Genomic DNA, 18,051 nt, shown 5'->3' with positions numbered 1-18,051 from the left:
GTATGAATGTGGTCGATTGTTGAATAGCCTGTTAGAAATCCTGCTTTTTCCTTTGGTTGATTGATTCTAATGTTTTCTTTACTCTGTTAGCAATTACCTTTGTAAATAGCTTGTATACTACAGAGAGCAACCTAATCGGCCTGTAATTCTTGAATTCCTTGTCATCTTCTTTATTATGTATTAAGATGATGTTAGCGTTCTTCCAAGACTCTGGTACTCTTCTCGTAAGGAGACACCAAGACGCATTCATATTTCCTAGTATAATTATCTCGCACTCTCCTCCTAACTCCTGAATGTCATTTGATATACACTCTACCATTGCCTGGTTTTCCTCTCTGGCCTTTGCTCCCGTCCACAATTACACGAAACCAAGGAGTGTTATTAGCCCTACCACTTTCCTTTTTAGCCATAAATGTTCCTTGCACTCCTTCTTGACCCTTTGCCAGACTGTACTTTTATGAATGAATGCCCCAATACCACCCCCCTTTCTGCTGCCTTCTGTTCTATTACAATACTCCCACGCGTAGTCCGCATTGTTAGGAGGTTGTTCCATGTCCCTCAGATGTGTTTCTACAAAACCGTATACCATTGGCCTCTCCTTCCTTAGCTGTTCTTCTATCTCTTCCCAATTCAGCCTGTGCCCACCACTCTGCATGTTAATATACGCTATATCTGAATTGGCTCGGCGCTCGTGGCAATACGTCTACTTCTGCCGCGGACTCTACCTATCTTAGATACTGGTGCCACTTTGGAATCGCATCCCTCCATACCACCTGTCTAAGAGTCTCCCTGGTTGTTTTCCTCGTTAGTAGCTATCCTGCACCCTGAAGGGCCCGCGTGCCCCCAAAAAAAGCTACTTCGCGTCCTGCAAGTCACCAACCCACCTCATAACCTAGCCGCCCATCGAAGTGAATTCTGTCTCGTTGAAAACCACCCGTGTGGTTACTAGTCCTGCTGTATCTTCATTTAAGACATCGTTTAAACCGCCTGAAATTATCACGAAGTTTCGTCTATCAGCTGTAGTTTTGAGTTTTGCGCTCGCTTGCCTCAAGACTGCTTTTAGCTTGCGTCCTGGAAACGCCCCTACTGCAACCCTCTTGTCACATCTTACCCTCTTTTTGATGGCTTCTGTGCATCGATTTCAATTCGAGTCCCCGGTGATTATCACATGCTGTGACTTTTCAGCTGAAGCGTCCTGCACCTGGGGGTTACTTGCACATGTGACGCCAGCTGCTTTGTCCCCTCCCAGCCCCACCACTACTTTGCTGAAGCTGGGCCTTGCGACAATTGAACCGACTGAACCTGTTTTTCCAAACTTGCTTGCTCTTTCTTCTCCGTCGTTCTGGTTGCCGGTTCTCTACTGTTCTCTCCATAGGCCACTCCTCTGTTCACTTTGGCTACTGCTTCTTCGGAGGACTTAAGGCTTTCTCCCATTGCACTCGTTTTCTCTTGCTCTGTCACCAACGCAGTCTCCTGCTTGGTGATTCTTATCAACAGTTCACTTTAGGCAACCATCATTTTCTCCATTTTTTCCTCGACCTCACATTGCCTACACTTCGCGACAGCCTCTTCTCCATCCGCTTCTCCACTTGGGTCCACTTTCAAACCCACCCCGCATCCTGAACACTTTACAGTCTTTTTAACCATGTCTTTCTGACACAAATTGTTCCTATGACTTGTCTCACTCGATAATTACAAATCTCGAGCCTTGCCTTACAAAAAAGAGATAGTTTAAGCTCTACTACAAAAATTTGCAAGTTCAATGTACGTGCCCCTTACCCACGGGGTGGCAAAAGAAAAAAAAACAAAAAACAAAAATCAAACACACACACACGCACAAACTAATAAATACCTGGTGACTGACCCCCGAAAAAGCCGTACAATAAAATAGGTGCTACAAAGATTTTAACTGCTGCCTTATTGATTATAAAGGCAAGCTGAAAACATGCAAGACCACTTATCTGCGCAGTCGATCGGGAGCGCTCAAAAAACACGTCCATCCACCGTGACAGTGCGAACAGAGGTTAAATGGTACAGGTTGCGCCATCTAGCGGGGCGCAGTTGAAACAAAAGTGTCTACAATCTCGAAGCCAACGGCGGGAAATTGATCAATGGCTATTGTTGCTGCTGTGGCTCCCGCTGCTTTCGGTTTTCTGCTACTAGCGCAGTAAAGCAGGGCAACGTTGTGCACGGCAATAGTGACGTGAGACGGTCCAGTCGGTCCGCTTCTTGAGGCGGGTAACTTGAAGTGTTAACCCAATGCAGAGCACTAAAACGTGACTTTATGTTAAAAATAGTCCCTTCCTTGGCACAAAAGTGACACTACAACGTTTCTGGGCTGCCATTTCAACAATCAACGTCGACCCAATCGTTGGCTTTAGTTTCCCTTTAAAGGATGACGTATGACTAATGTGGCTGAAGGAGGCAAGCGATTGCTGGGGCTTGATTGATATGTGGGGTTTAACGTCCCAAAACCACCATTTGATTATGAGAGACGCCGTAGTGGAGGGCTCTGGAAATTTTGACCACCTGGGGTTCTTTAACGTGCACCCAAATCTGAGTACACGGGCCTACAACATTTCCGCCTCCATCGGAAATGCAGCCGCCACAGCCGGGATTCGAACCCGCGACCTGCGGGTATGCAGCCGAGTACCTTAGCCACTAGACCACCGTGGTGGAGCGATTGCTGGGGCTTTCTCACAGGGGATTGAGCTCGGGCTGAAATGGTGAGCCGGTGTGTCGATGCGTGGTGGCGATTCCGGGCTCGATTGTCGGCTCCGTGAAGGTGTGCCAAGCATATCGACTATACCCAGCACCTCTACTAGTGTGACGACGCGGTATCGAAGAGCACACGAGAAACCACTCACAAATACGGTTTATTGATGATAATGATTCCCGGAAGAATGACATAACCCCCCACGGAGAATGATGATGATGATGATCCTTGTTACTCCGGCGCACTCCCACAAAGGGGGATCTGCCAAGAACGGGCGGCAGGATCTTAAGTAAAATGCTTATGCTTTTCAAACACAAAGTAATTTTGGACTGAAAAAATTATATAGATAGAAAAGCCAAAAATCGAAAAAGGAGTATATCTCAGCAGGGATCCACGCAAGCTATCAGATGCGATTTGAGACAGAGGTAATGGTGGGTGTATATATATATATGAGATATGGCACAACGAGAGCGTTGTCAACAAGGATAAATATATTTATTTCCCAACAGTTTCGGGAGGGGTCCTCCCTTCATCAGGGGATGAGTTATACTGACATGATGTACCTACATTTCAACAGCAGCCACCCAAAGCATTGCAAAACGGGTATTCCATATTCTCAGGCCTACCGGTACCGAAGAATATGCACCGATATGCGGGAATTTGACAGACACGCGGAACACCTAAAGCATTCCTTATTGAAACAAAATTATCCGGAAGACATCATTGACGATGTCATACTACGTGTTCGCAACGTGAACAGGAATGATATAATTAAGGGACCAAACAGAGTATATAAAACGACTTCCCAAACGAACCTTGTACTAACTTACTCCTCATCAGCGCCACGAATCAACAACATACTTTCCCGCCATTTCAACATAATCAGGCAAAGCAAACGACTAACTTCTATTTTCGCGAAGCCACCTCACGTGGTGTACCGCCGGGATAAAAATCTGAAGGACATTCTTGTCAGAGCAAAAACAAACACCCCCAAATTTCAATCAGGGTGCCATCCCTGCGGAAAAGCTCGATGCAAGGTATGCCCACAGATGGTCAATACACGTGAATCCAAAGCGAACTTCTCGGATTTCAAATTCTGCATAACTGAAAGCCTTTATTGTGACTCAAGTAACGTAATATACATGCTACATTGCAACATCTGTGGACAAGAATATATCGGTCAAACAGACACGCCATTTCGGCTGCGGTTCAATAATCACCGGTACCACGCCACTTCACTGCCGAAGCTACCTTTATCTAGACATCTGCGCCTGCCAAACCACAGTTTTGAAAATATCAGCGTAACTCTTTTGCAGTCCGGTTTCTCAAACAGACGTGAGCGCGAACAGCGTGAGGCATATTTTATTTTCAAATTTCGTACAGTAGTAGCCGGCATCAACGAGGACCCCGGAAAACTCAACTGCCTCCGAGAAGTAAGCCAGGAGAAAATTGGTGACAAAGATTGATAGCTGGAGACCATGCTTTTTTCTGACTGACTCGTACGTGTACACTGTCCTTTCTTTCTTTTTTTTTCACATGCACATACAAAGTGTTTGCCTTCGCCTACCACTTGATGACCATTGAAGGGAAACGGACGAAGATTAAAGGTAACTAGCCGACCGGCCCATTAACGGGATTTCCTTCCTTTACGCACGCCGCCCGCCGACCGACCCATTACGGGGAAACCCCTTTCTTTATGCACGCTGTCACGGACCCTCCCGGCACCGCGGCGACAATCTTGGGTGGCCCGACACACGTCAAGAACTGAACAGCACGTGATATGAACCGTATGTGGATGTAGACGGACAGTTGGCTTCGTTCTCAGTGTTGACAGTGGTTCTTCCTCTTTTTTACTTTCTTTCTTTTCTTTCTTTTTCTTTTTCGTCTTTTTTCTCCCCTCCTTTTTTTTCCTTTTTCTAGTTCCCTCTCACTCTCGCAAACATTTTTCAAGGCGAGAGGGATGCGGCAGCAACGAAGTTTGGGAGCTCATGTCAGTATAACTCATCCCCTGATGAAGGGAGGACCCCTCCCGAAACTGTTGGGAAATAAATATATTTATCCTTGTTGACAACGCTCCCGTTGTGCCATATCTCATACCTTCACGAAGACTAACTGGCCCATTGAATTATTACTCACACTATATATATATATATATATATATATATATATATATATATATATATATATATATATATATATATATATATATATATATATATATATATATATATATATATATATATATTGTCGCGACGTCAAGAGAGAGGTCGTACTCGAAGACGCTGAGAAAACAGCAGCGGGTCGGTCTTTTTGTTAACCGCGTGGGAGAGAGTGCCTCATCTTTCTCGTTGTTGCGTTCTGCATAAAAGCGTGCAGATGCGCGTATGCGCTGTCGCCTTCGTCTTTTTCGCGGGACGCCCGTGACATTTGCCTCCCTCCAAAAATGGCATCGTCCCGATGCGCAGCCAAGGCACTCTACTTATAAAAACGCACATATGCACCGGCACGCACAGGACAAACGAGAGTTAGCTGGACAAGTAGGGTTTCATCCGGATGACATGCACGATTTCGGTTGAGCAGTTTCGGCGACTGGAACTGCAATTGCCGTCGGAAATAACTTCGTAGTTGATGTCGTTCAATCGTCGGGTGACTCGATATGGGCCAAAGTATCGTCGTATTAGCTTTTCTGAAAGTCCGCGTCTACGTATTGTGATCCAGACCCATACCTTGTCGCCTGGTTTGTAGGTTATCAATTTATGTCGTAGGTCGTACCGTTTCGCATCTTTGTGTTGCTGGTGACAAATACGCACGCGGGCTAGCTGTCGGGCTTCTTCGGCACGCTGACCAAATTCTTCGGCGTCAGCGTGAGTGTCGTCACACTCGTGCGCCAGCATAGCGTCCAACGTTGTAGTGTCTTCGCGCCCGTGTATTAAACTAAACGGCGTCATTCCGGTAGTTTCCTGTCGGGCAGTATTATAGGCGAAGGTCACATAAGGCAAGATTTCGTCCCAGTTCTTGTGTTCTGTGTCGACATACATGCAGAGCATGTCTGCGAGGGTCTTATTAAGCCGCTCTGTTAGTCCGTTTGTTTGTGGGTGGTACGCCGTTGTTCTCCGGTGAGCTGTACCACTGAGCCTGAGAACCAACTCCAAAAGTTCTGCCACGAACGCAGTTCCTCTATCCGTGATGAGAACTGTTGGAGCACCATGCCGAAGGACGACGTTTTCTATGAAGAAATGAGCCGCTTCTGCTGCTGTGGCCCTCGGCATGGCTTTAGTTTCTGCGTAGCGAGACAAGTAATCAGTGGCGACAATGATCCATCTGTTCTCTGTGGTAGAAGTTGGGAATGGGCCCAGGAAATCCATTCCGATTTGGGCGAATGGCTTTGCTGGTACTTGAACGGAATGTAATAAGCCTGCCGGCCTGCCGGGTGGAGCTTTGCGTCTTTGACAGTCGGCACATGTTTGGACGTGATGTTTCACAGCAGCAGGTAGGTTAGGCCAGTAGTAACTGTTTTGCAGACGGGACAATGTTCGAGTGTAACCGAGATGACCAGAGGTGACTTCATCATGGCAGGCTTCCAGGATTTCTTTTCGCAGTGATGCAGGGACGACGAGCAAGTATGGGCTGCCGGTGGGAGAAAAGTTTTTCTTGTATAGGACGTTGTTCCTTAAACAAAAAGATGGCACTCCTCTCGCAAAAATTCTTCTAAGAAATCGATAAGCGAAAGCAGGGCAGGGTAACGGCGCTGCTCTTGTGAGATAGTGGCCGCGTTGATGACTCCCAAGAATGCGGCGTCCATAGACTCATCATTAATAGCGGCAGGCTCAACGGGTGACCGCGAGAGACAGTCTGCGTCGGTGTGCTTCTTCCCTGATTTATAAATAATGGTCATATCAAACTCCTGAAGCCGAAGGCTCCAGCGTGCTAAACGGCCGGATGGGTCTTTCAAGTTAGTGAGCCAGCAAAGCGAGTGGTGATCACTGACGACCTTGAATGAGCGGCCGTACAGATACGGTCGAAATTTGAGAACCGCCCAAACCACGGCGAGGCACTCTTTCTCGGTAGTCGAGTTGTTCTCTTCCGTGCGAGAGAGAGCTCTGCTGGCATAGGCTATCACTTTCTCGGAGTTATCTTGCCATTGTATCAGTACGGCGCCCAGGCCTACATTGCTTGCGTCGGTGTGAAGTGCTGTTGGCGCTTCCTGGTCAAAGTGCGCCAGAACCGGAGGTGTTTGGAGGCGTTGGCGTAATTCGTTGAACGCTGTTTGTTCCTTTTCGCTCCAAAGAAAGGGGACATCCTCTCGTGTGAGCCGCGTCAGAGTCGCCGCAATAGACGAAAAGTTGGCGATGAATCGTCGGTAATAAGCGCAGAGGCCTAAGAAGCGTCTCACTGCTCTTTTGTCATGCGGTGCGGGAACTTTGCGACAGCGTCGATTTTGCCCGGGTCAGGTCGAACACCTTCGTGGCTGACCACGTGGCCTAAGAAGCAAAGTTCGTTGAAACCGAAATAGCACTTCTCTGGCTTTAAAATCAGGCCAGCCGAACGTATAGCTTGTAGAACTGCGAATAACCGACTTAGGTGTTCCTCGAATGTAGCTGAGAAGACGACAACGTCGTCTAGATAAACCAAGCATGTCTGCCACTTAAGTCCTGATAGCACAGTGTCCATTAAACGCTGAAAAGTGGCTGGCGCTGAGCATAACCCAAATGGACGCACTTTAAATTCATAAAGACCGTCGGGCGTCACGAAAGCAGTTTCCTCACGGTCTCTCTCGTCGACCTCTATTTGCCAATAGCCACTTCGCAGGTCAATCGATGAGAAATAGCGTGCATGCCGCAGCCGATCAAGAGAGTCATCTATACGTGGCAGTGGGTAGACGTCTTTCTTCGTTACTTGGTTTAACTTGCGGTAATCTATACAGAAACGCAAGCTGCCGTCTTTCTTTTTAACCAATACCACGGGGGATGCCCAGGGACTCTTGGAAGGCTGTATTACGTCATCTTGGAGCATCTTCTGAACTTGCTTTTGGATCTCCTCACGTCCTTTCGGAGCCACACGGTATGGGTTTTGACGGATCGGTCTCGTATTTTCTTCAATGATGATTCGGTGCCGGGTCAGTGGTGTTTGCTTGACTTTCGACGTGCACGAAAAACAATTTTTGAACTGGTGTATCAGCTCTAGTAGGCGCTGTTTTTCCGAGGCTGGCAGGGTTGAGCAAATGTTGACAGACAAAGGTGTCGAGGCTGGGATGGTCGCCTCGTCCGGTTGCAAAGCGAAGCAATCTATGGCTTGGTCCACGTCGTCGTAGTAGGCAATCGCGGTGCCCTTCTGGATGTGACGACGCTCGTTGCTGAAGTTGGTGATGAGGACTTCTGCCCGCCCATCAATTAGTGCCAGAATGCCTCTCGCTATTGAAACACCTTGCGTAAGCAATAGCGTGTCTATTCGCTCCGCTATCACCTCATTACGGCACTGCCGTTCACACAACACCGACACAAGGCAGCAAGATCTCGGCAGGAGCATCACATCATCGGCTACACGTAAACGTTGCAGTTGTTCTTCAGTGGTGGCGTCGACGTAAGGATGGGCGGAAAAGGTGACGATACGTTCTGGGATGTTGATGATAGCACCGTACTCTCGCAGAAAATCCATACCCAAAATCAACTCTTTACAACAGTCCGGTAAAATGACAAAAGTGGTGACGAAGTTCGAATCATCGATTACGAGCCGAGCGGTGCATTTACCAGTTGGCGTCATTAGCTGCCCACCAGCACTTCTTATACTCGGCCCACTCCACGGCGTCTTAACCTTCTTAAGGCGGTCGGCGAGCTCTTGTCGCATAATAGAGAAGTCAGCACCAGTGTCAACCAGTGCTGTTACGTGGTGTCCGTCTATAATAACGCTGAGGTCGGCACGTACAAATTCATTGGCAGTAGTACTCGTGGTTGTTGTCGTCTTCGTCATCACCGTCGTCACGTCGTCTTTGTGTAGAGGCAAGGGGGTCTTTTTGGCGTCTCGGCAATTGGCAACCTTGCCCCCGGAGGTCGCGGCAGTTAGTTTCCCTGGCACGGGCTTGGGGAGCGGTTTCTGATGGCGTCCGCGTATCTTTGGCGATTCGGGGAATTTTGACCTCGTGCAGGTGAGGGAGACCGCCAGCGACGACTTGGTGAAGACGCTTGGTTGGTCGGTAGGTGATCAGCACCATGGTCACGAGGGTCTTCAGAATAAAAAGAAGCGGGCCGAGAAAACCGGGTTTCTCGATGACGGCAGTAGCGCGAGATGTGGCCTGGTTCGCCGCAGTGGAAACAAAGGGGTGGACGGTCGGCAGTGCGCCACAAGTCGGTCCGACGTACTGGTGGTCGCCGCACAGGTTCACGCTGCCACCACGGCAAGGTAACGGGCCGCGGCTGAAAGGGTGCTTCTTCTGGGGCAGGCGGATGACGGCGGACGGCATCAGCATAGGTCAGTGGACGTGGTTCGGGTGGTGGCGCCGGTGATGGAAAGGCTTGCCGTAGTTCCTGGCGCACGATTTCTGCAACAGAAGCAACTGGGGGATCGGTAGACGGAAGGCCAAGAGCCCGCAGCTCTTCCCGCAGGATTTGTCGAATCATTTGCCGTAAAGAGTTTTCAGAAACGGCAGCGTTTTGAGCGGCGGCACCAACAGGCGTTTGGTCGGGCAGGCGGTCAAAGTGGCGGCATCGTTGCCGGAGCGCCCGCTCAATGACAGTCGCCTCTTTGATGAATTCATCCACTGTTGTTGGCGGATTTCGTACAAGGCCGGTGAAAAGCGGTTCCTTAACTCCCCGCATCAGATGACGAACTTTCCTTGCCTCGGGCATGTCAGGGTCAGCGCGGCGAAATAGGCGGGCCATATCCTCAGCGAACATGGCCACGCTTTCGTTCGGCTTTTGCATGCGGGCTTCGATCATCTGTTGTGCGAGATCCCGTCGGTCCGCACTCAGGAACGTCTCGAGAAGCTTTTGGCGGAAATTGTCCCAGGTTTGGAAAGTAGGCTCCCTGTTCTCGTACCATGTGCGAGCGCTATTTTCCATTGCGAAGTAGGCACGGCCAAGTTTTTCTTGCACGCTCCAACGATTCACCACAGCGGTCCGCTCGAACTGGTCGAGCCAGTCCTCGACATCTTCATACGGTTCTCCACGGAAGACTTCGGGAACACGAGGAGTCTCAAAAGTTACCTGGTAAGGGTGAGTCGTCTGGGCCGAGGCCGGGGGAAGATTCGCAGACGCTGAAGGGGCCGCCATGTTGGTAACAGGAGATGCCATCAAGAGTTCTGGGCTTAGGCCTAATAGGCGCCGGCTGAATCGGTGTACTGGAGTCGCAACAAGACGTTGAGGCTCCGGGCTGGGTGTACGGTCCCGAACAACGCTTTCTTGCATCAGGTTGCAGGCCCCAGCACCTCCACCAGTGTCGCGACGTCAAGAGAGAGGTCGTACTCGAAGACGCTGAGAAAACAGCAGCGGGTCGGTCTTTTTGTTAACCGCGTGAGAGAGAGTTCCTCATCTTTCTCGTTGTTGCGTTCTGCATAAAAGCGTGCAGATGCGCGTATGCGCTGTCGCCTTCGTCTTTTTCGCGGGACGCCCGTGACAATATATATATATATATATATATATATATATATATATATATATATATATATATATATATATATATATATATATATATATATATATATATATATATATATATCGGTTTTATCGATCACAGAAAAGACTGCAACGTCTTCTTCGTCGCTGCGCTCGGCTAAGAACACTCGCGCTGCTTCGTTGTCGCCGCCACTGGTACACACGCGCGGCATTAGCATAGGAAGAAGGTAAGAAAGGGAAAGGATCAAGCGTAGCACAGTCTTGCATGGCTAAGTGTAGCAAGGTGGTGGGAAAGGGAATGAGGGCGCAGAAAAGGACCAGGGCTCCGCTGCTTCAATCATTGCACTACTTAGTGCGTCACTCCCACAATGTATTTTTTGTTTAGTTTGGCACCTACCAAAACTGCTCTCTGCCATTTTGGTAGGTGCCAGGACAACCGGTATCGCTAGAATTAAAGCCACCAATTATTAGGCGATTAGGGAACTTTCCCGATAGTGGAAGGGAGCATATGAGTCGGGACATCGTGACAATGGCGAATTTACATCTATTGTCCCTGCCAATTCAGGATTACCCCTCCCCCCGTATTTATTTTCTAATTGTTCGCTAAGGTACATGCAGACATTACGTAAAATGCAGGGAGGGGTCAAACGTTCCCAGGCCACTATCAAATGTATTTATACGAAAGCATGGCTTGGGAACTTTTGAGCAGGACTGTACGCGTGCATATATATGCGCATATATACAAGAACCAAGGAGAATGGAGGCAGATCGCGGTATAGTGGACGTTCGTAAGACATCTCTCTCACCTGCTGCCAGGTTTCCCATGGTTCCCGTGGGCACGAACAAGGCCACCTCCTTTTTCAGGAGCTCGGCCACCACGTGTTCGAGCTATGGAATAACACCAAGAAAGTTAGGAGAGTGAGAACAGAACCAGCTGCAATTGGGCAGAAAGAAACGAGGATGGGTATGTGGGGTCCTACGTCCGCGGCATGTGGCTTGCACCTTGAAAGAGTTGCAATCCAGAAAAGCAGAGACCAAACGACTAGGGATGATTTGCGACGACAAGCCATCCCTGGCCACTTGGTCTTTGCTTTCTTTTGTGCTGTATTCTGTACTTCATCCACACACAAGGTGAAAACAATGGAGCGCAAGGGTGTGCGTATGCACGCTGCTTAGGGGCTTGCGTACGCATAGTCCAACGCTCAAAGGGGCGTGATATCTTTTAACTTGTGAACGAACGACAGAATGGGATTTTAAGGGATCGTTTCTTCGCTTGAAACAACTTTATCGAAAAATTAAATATATTGAAGCCCGAAAAGACATAGGGCACGTTAGTGGTACTGTTCAAATTTTATCGCAGTAATTAATATGTCTACAAAGCAAACTAGACAACAAGACAACATTTTACCGGCAGGGACCGCACCTGCAACCTTCGGATAAAGCGTCCAATGTTCAACCAATCGAGATCATGCTGCCGTCCACTTTACAGGGTTATGGACAAGTAAACCTGATATTACAAGCGTTGCACGTGGGCGGGGACCCCGAAATTATCCCAGCATCGAAACGGCAGCGCATCAATCTTGGTGGTTTCCGCGCACTCAAACGCACCTTATACGTACACGCTGCAGCGTCGTGCACACTGTCAAACACACAGCTTCTCATCGTCGCTGGCCGTTTAGACAGAACCGATGAAGCACGCCATATGAGAACATCCGCACCAAGGAGGTTTAAATTTTAAACCTTTATCTGCACCACCACGAGGAAACGAGATGGCGGCGGACGCCGCTAGCGCCTCAGACGGACGAACGACGTGTCTTGCGAACCTCCTGTATTCAACTGGTAGAGCATTGGGGTATTATGGGCAGCGGGCGCGTTATCCGAAAGTTGCAGGTTCGATCCCTGCCGGCGGCGAGCTGTCTTTTCGTTTATTTTTTCTCTTCGCATTGATATCGTAATTAGTAATGTCTTTCAATAGAACATGCAGGAGCCATACGTGTGAAAATTTCTAAACTCGAATTTGAATAGCCCGCGTTTTCCAGCACGTGACCATGAGGTGACAAATAGATGCCGAAACAAGTAAAACAACGCGCACACAAAACATTTTGTAAGAGTTTGTTTTCTAATTGTATAAAAACTTCAACTAAAGTTAGCTTCGGCCTACTTTTGCAATCAGCAATCGCGTCCTTTGGTTATTGAGAAACGGATCTCAGAGGTCAACCCTGCATGAGGCCGAATATTGTGGAAACCAAGGAGGTTAAACCTCCTCTGTGGAAACCTGGTGGAAAACGGCCTTATTGATGTCGAGTTTTCGGACAATGCTTGTGGCTGAAGTAATAGAGTGACATTTAGCTTCCTTATGCTCAAGGCCCAGTCTCTTCACAGTACGGAATACTAACTATTCAAACCGAAAAATTTGCGTGCAGTCGCAACATAACCTCCGAACTTGTACAAATCATTGAGGTCATGTACCCAGGCTAAAGATTTTCTGTCTTGGCACAACGAGTAGGCGGCAATACCCAGGCTGGAACACGACATATATGTGTTCATCCGTTACAAAGGGCAAAGCCACAAGTCATCATCATCATCAAATCATCATCATAACCGCGCATGCACGCCAGAACAAAATAACGTAGAGCCTACGCGATGTTAGGGTGTACTAGAAATGTTGAGTGGCGAGACCGTGCCTCGCCACCTAATCCCTTCCGCGTTGCCCGTAGCGGCGGCGCTGCAGTTGAATAGCACTGAACGAGCCGCGCGCCGCGTGCAGGAACTGCTATGCGTTTCGGATCCTCCATCGCGCTTTCTTAATTCAGATTTCTTCGTACCTGCCCATCATTCATGTCTAGCAGATATGTCATAGTCCTTGAAGTATGACAGGCCAATCTACTGAACTTGACCTCGATAGGAGCCCTCGTAGAGATCGAAAATAATTCAGAATAGGGTATCTTATAATGACTTATTCTGTCTTAACTCTTTATTCGTTGGTTAGGCGACTACAATATACAGAATAACTGTGTGTGTTTGCATGCGTGCGTGCATGTGTGTGTGTGTGTGTGTGTGTGTGTGTGTGTGTGTGTGTGTGTGTGTGTGTGTGTGTGTGTGTGTGTGTGTGTGTGTGTGTGTGTGTGTGTGCGTGCGCGCGCGCGCGCATCTTGGGAAAGTGGTAACATTGTACCGCCGTGTTTTTGGTCAAAGAAATATTTTCGGATTCGACGGCAATATTCAACACGACCTATACATCTTCCTTCGAAATCTTTTCCCGTTGGATTTAGAACATTGATCAAGCTTTCTTTATTGTCCTCAGAAGCGAACACATGGGGAAAATTTGCGAACTCGGTTAAAAAAAAAACAATTCCTAGGTTTTATGCTCCTTGGCACGTTTTATATTGCGCACAGAAACTTGAAAACGCTGTCAACTATAAAAAAAGGCCTTTGGAACATTCCTTCGGAATTTCATTTGCCTCAGGATCGTACAAAAAAAAGGTAGTTAAGGAAGCAAGTTGTTCAAAAAGCCCATTTTGAAAACGTGAAAAAAAGAAACTAAGCTCTCAAATTTGTTGAACTTTTTTTTATTAGGAGCGTTTAGCTCATTCAAAAGAAGGTCTCGAGATTATATACCCTCATTCTCTTTGTTCACGAGAATAACGCACCAAAATGACCCTTTCCGTGTGCACTCACTTCACTGCAGCATTATTGTGCGCAAACCTACATTTTCAATGATTTTGCTGAAACAGACCTTTGCTCTAGAAGAAAAATTTATAATCAGCTTTTATATGTTGCTTGCGTGTGGAAAGGCAGACTGCCTGCGCTCTCGAGAGGGCAACCGAGTTGACAGTTTGCAGCCTACAAACATCAAAAGTAAGGTGGGTGTGCCAATTCAGGGTATCAATCACTTGTTCTTGCCGATGAATTACCTGGTCTAGCTCATCGCGGTTGTCATAGATGCACAGACGTTTTTAAATGCTAGTCATTTTCTTCGCGTTCTGCAGTCACTTACGGTGCTCCTCTGCGTATCTATCCATCTATCTATCTATCCGCCTACGTCTTGATCCTCTCATCACTACCACCCTAATTTCAAGTGAACCAAAATTAGTATGAAATGGTAAGATTGTTTGACGAAATGACACGCTGATCATGAGAAGAAAAATGCTACTATCCTGTCACTTACGTCGTCAAACACCTCCCGCTCGACAGTGACACATATCCGCAGGTATGTGCCACGGGTGTCCGAAAATGCGCCACAGGTGATCTACAGTTTACATGTACCCACTAACGACGACAAGATACATTGATAATTTAAATGGTAGAGCTTGAAGGAAAACAGACATCTGCCGCGTACCGGTGGGAATCGAACCCAAGTATTCTGCGTGGAACTCTAATGTTCTACCACTGATCCACGTGAGGTCTCGGTGTTTCTTTGGGAAAATTCCCTATTCAAGGGCAATGTTGGTAAAACGTTAATGTTGGGTTCAATTTTGGCTGTCCAATTTTATAACACTCATGATTTAGCCGTCTCGTCGTGTTATCGTCAGTTATAGTTAAGTGCTATTCCACTGAAAATAATTCTTGTAGCAGGGTCCAGGATTGCTATTCTCACGAGCTCAAGCATTACTTATCAGCTTACGGCTTCTGGTGTTGCTAATATCCATGTCGCTGTTGGCATCGTTGCGCAAGTGCAAAGAACTCGTTGCATAAAACGTGTGCGACGGTTCAACATGTCTGTGCGTTTAACATCTACACATATATTTGGGTCACTCCGCTACGTGTCGCTCAATACCAAAAATTACAATACGGTCACCTTCTCCCCACCTGCTTCGCGTAACGTCGATTGCCATAACGTCGATTGCAAATAAGAATTAGAACAACTCGTGGCAGATAAAAAGTTAACAGTCAAGGACCTATCTTTCTTGCTCCCGCTAAGTCCTTCAGCAGGAAGGTTTTATCTACTACCCAAAATTCATAAGACAGGCAACCCCGGCAGACCAATAGTTTCGGCTATCGGTTCCGTAACTGAGAAGATTTCCAGTTTTGTTGACACCCTCATTAGCCATATTCCGCAAACTTACCCGTCCTACATCAAAGACTCAGGCCAATTCTTGAGCGACATTGCCGATTTAATTATTCCTGAAGGATCCCTCTTGGTTACTCTGGATGTTTGTTCCCTATATACAAACATTCCACACAAGGACGGAATCGAAGCTGTTCGTCAGGAATACGAGCGTTCGGCCTCCGACCATTCTATAGATGGCGCAACATTAGCAACATTATTGAAATTAATTCTTCAATACAATAACTTTGAATTCAACGATGAACATTTCGTACAAGTGAACGGGACTTCCATGGGGACTAAAATTGGCCCCAATTACGCTAATATCTTCATGGGTGTGCTGGAGAAAGAATTCTTGAGTAGTCAAACATTAACGCCACTTTTTTATAAAAGGTACATTGACGACATCTTCCTGATTTGGGAACACGGGGAGCATGCATTACTTTCATTTATAACAGCGTTCAACAATGTTCACAGTTCCATATCATTCTCCCATTCATTCTCGGACAAGCGCGCAGATTTTCTTGACATTACTGTTTTTTTGCGGAACGGCAGACTAAGCACCACGCTTTTCAAGAAGCCCACAGACAGGCACCAATATCTTCATTTTCACAGTAGTCATTTAAAGCACTGGAAGACCAGCATTCCATACAGTCAGGCACTCCGTTTCAAACGCGTTTGTACACATGAGTCTGATTATCACCAGAACTGCACTTCCCTGAGGGAATCTTTAGTTAAACAGAATTATCCTGTCCGTCTCGTAGAAGACGCTTTCAAAAAGGCTGACCTCGTCGAACGCAAGACCTTATTAAAGGCACCGAAAAAGACTGCCACCTCACGCCTAACCAACCTGGTCCTCACTCATTCAGCTTCGGCTCCCAGAGTAAACTGTATTCTTCAAAAGCATCATAATATCCTCTTGCAAAGCCAACGTCTCCGAACAATCTTCCCGATTCCACCTAAAGTAATCTACAGACGCTCTAAAAATTTACACGACTTAGTCACATCCTCTAAAGTTACTAAACCGCAATATTCGGGTTGCCATCCATGCAATAAATCACGCTGCAAAATTTGTGCACATATGACAACATCACTTTCAGCTCAGAGTACCGCCTCCGGTTTCAGTCTTAAAATAAAGGGTAACTTTTGCTGTTACACATCGAACGTAATCTATCTTCTGGAGTGCTCTGTATGTGGTATGCAATACATTGGACAAACCGAAACCAGCTTTCGTCTACGTTTTAATAATCATAAAGCACACGCGATTTCCCTTCCTAACTTACCGTTATCGAAACACGTTGCGCTTCCAGGTCATTCCTTCAGCAAGATAAAAGCTACAATTCTAGAGTCAGGCTTTAGCTCCCATCGTGACAGAGAAGTCCGGGAATCATATCTCATCCACAAATTCAGTACCATTGCTTTCGGTCTCAACGAAAATCCCGGCACCTTAACGTTCTTGCGCCAGTAATATGTCATGCGCATTGATCACCTTTTATTATTATATCCTTGAAAATTGTCCGTAACAGTGTAGGTGCTGTTTTTCACGTGTTAATCTTCTGTTATCGGTGTTTTTTTCGTCACCACATGAGCTGTCAATTGCTGTTGAATCTTCTTGTTACGCGAGTATGTTACTGACGAACAGTATGTTGATACATTTTGAACGCATTTTTTCCACGTGTATTGATTGTACCTATCTACAATCCATGTGACCAACTGGCATATAAGTGGTTACCATTGCTGTGTTTTGTTTCATTCTGACGAAGGCCGGGCCCACGGTCGAAACGTCAAGTAAAAAATCTTTTCACTTGTGAGTCAAACTCCTTTTATTCTCCTATTATTCCCGGATCCGGCGACAAACGCTCCTCCAATGTCTCTTACTCTGGATTCCGGTCGACCCACAGTGAAAAGAATATCATGGATGTTTCCAAGATGCCAGGTTTCCACAATCGTGTTGGGTGATTCGCAGACCAAGTATTTGCATCAACATTTCGATCCCGTTGTTCCCGGCACACCTGCATTTGTTTCGTTGTGCGGTGCTCTCATTGATGACGTTCACAACTTGCTCGACTTCATCCCGGATACGGCACAGACTGTGATTATCCATGTCGGCACAAATGACCTTGCGTCCTCTTCAGGTCGCTTCGCCTTCAAAAAGTACTGCTCGCTACTAGAAGCGGTGATTGCACAGCACCCTAATGTCAGGCGCATTTACGTAAGCCTTATTCTTCCACGTTCCGAAAGTCGTCGAAGAAAGTTTAGGAATAGAGCATTCATTCGCCGTTGCAATCGAGAAGCATGTCACTTGAATTTTTTGCTACGCAACCATTGCCGATTCTCCCGACAAGTGTTCTTCATTGATCATGGGTTGGAATGGCTTCCCCCCAGCCGCACACTATGCATGGATGGATTACATCCAAGTTTTGAAGGAGTCGCTTTAATCGCCAGCCATATTCGCAGGCTGTGCGGTCCTTTTCCTAGAAGCACGCCCTCTTCATGGCGCGATTCCTCTTCGGTTGACGCTTTACCAAATGCCGATTTCACTTCCGAATTCCCTGCTCTACCTGCCGTGTCAAATGCGCACCCATCGCCAAGTCCTTTGCTGCGGCTTCCAGTCGACACCTTCGTGCCCGCCTCTACCCAGTCTTCCACCCTTCCTTCCACTACAGCGCCTGCGTCAATGA

The 18,051-nt window shown here is 47.2% G+C and overlaps 1 protein-coding gene across 1 annotated transcript in view; it reads right to left on the bottom strand.

Annotated features, from left to right (window-relative positions):
- The window catches only part of LOC119161844 (uncharacterized), a 30,864-nt gene extending 17,701 nt beyond the window's left edge, over nt 1-13,163 (bottom strand). The window contains exons 1-2 of the mRNA XM_037414355.1: nt 13,149-13,163; nt 11,130-11,211 (exon numbers count right to left, since the gene is read on the bottom strand). Of these exons, the coding sequence (XP_037270252.1) occupies nt 11,130-11,211; nt 13,149-13,163 (97 nt within the window). The remainder of the gene's footprint in view (nt 1-11,129; nt 11,212-13,148) is intronic.
- Nucleotides 13,164-18,051: the final 4,888 nt, after the last annotated feature.

This window comes from Rhipicephalus microplus, chromosome X (genome assembly GCF_043290135.1).
Source record: "Rhipicephalus microplus isolate Deutch F79 chromosome X, USDA_Rmic, whole genome shotgun sequence".
Lineage (NCBI taxonomy): Eukaryota > Metazoa > Arthropoda > Arachnida > Ixodida > Ixodidae > Rhipicephalus > Rhipicephalus microplus.
This window is presented reverse-complemented; position numbering and strand designations above follow the sequence as displayed.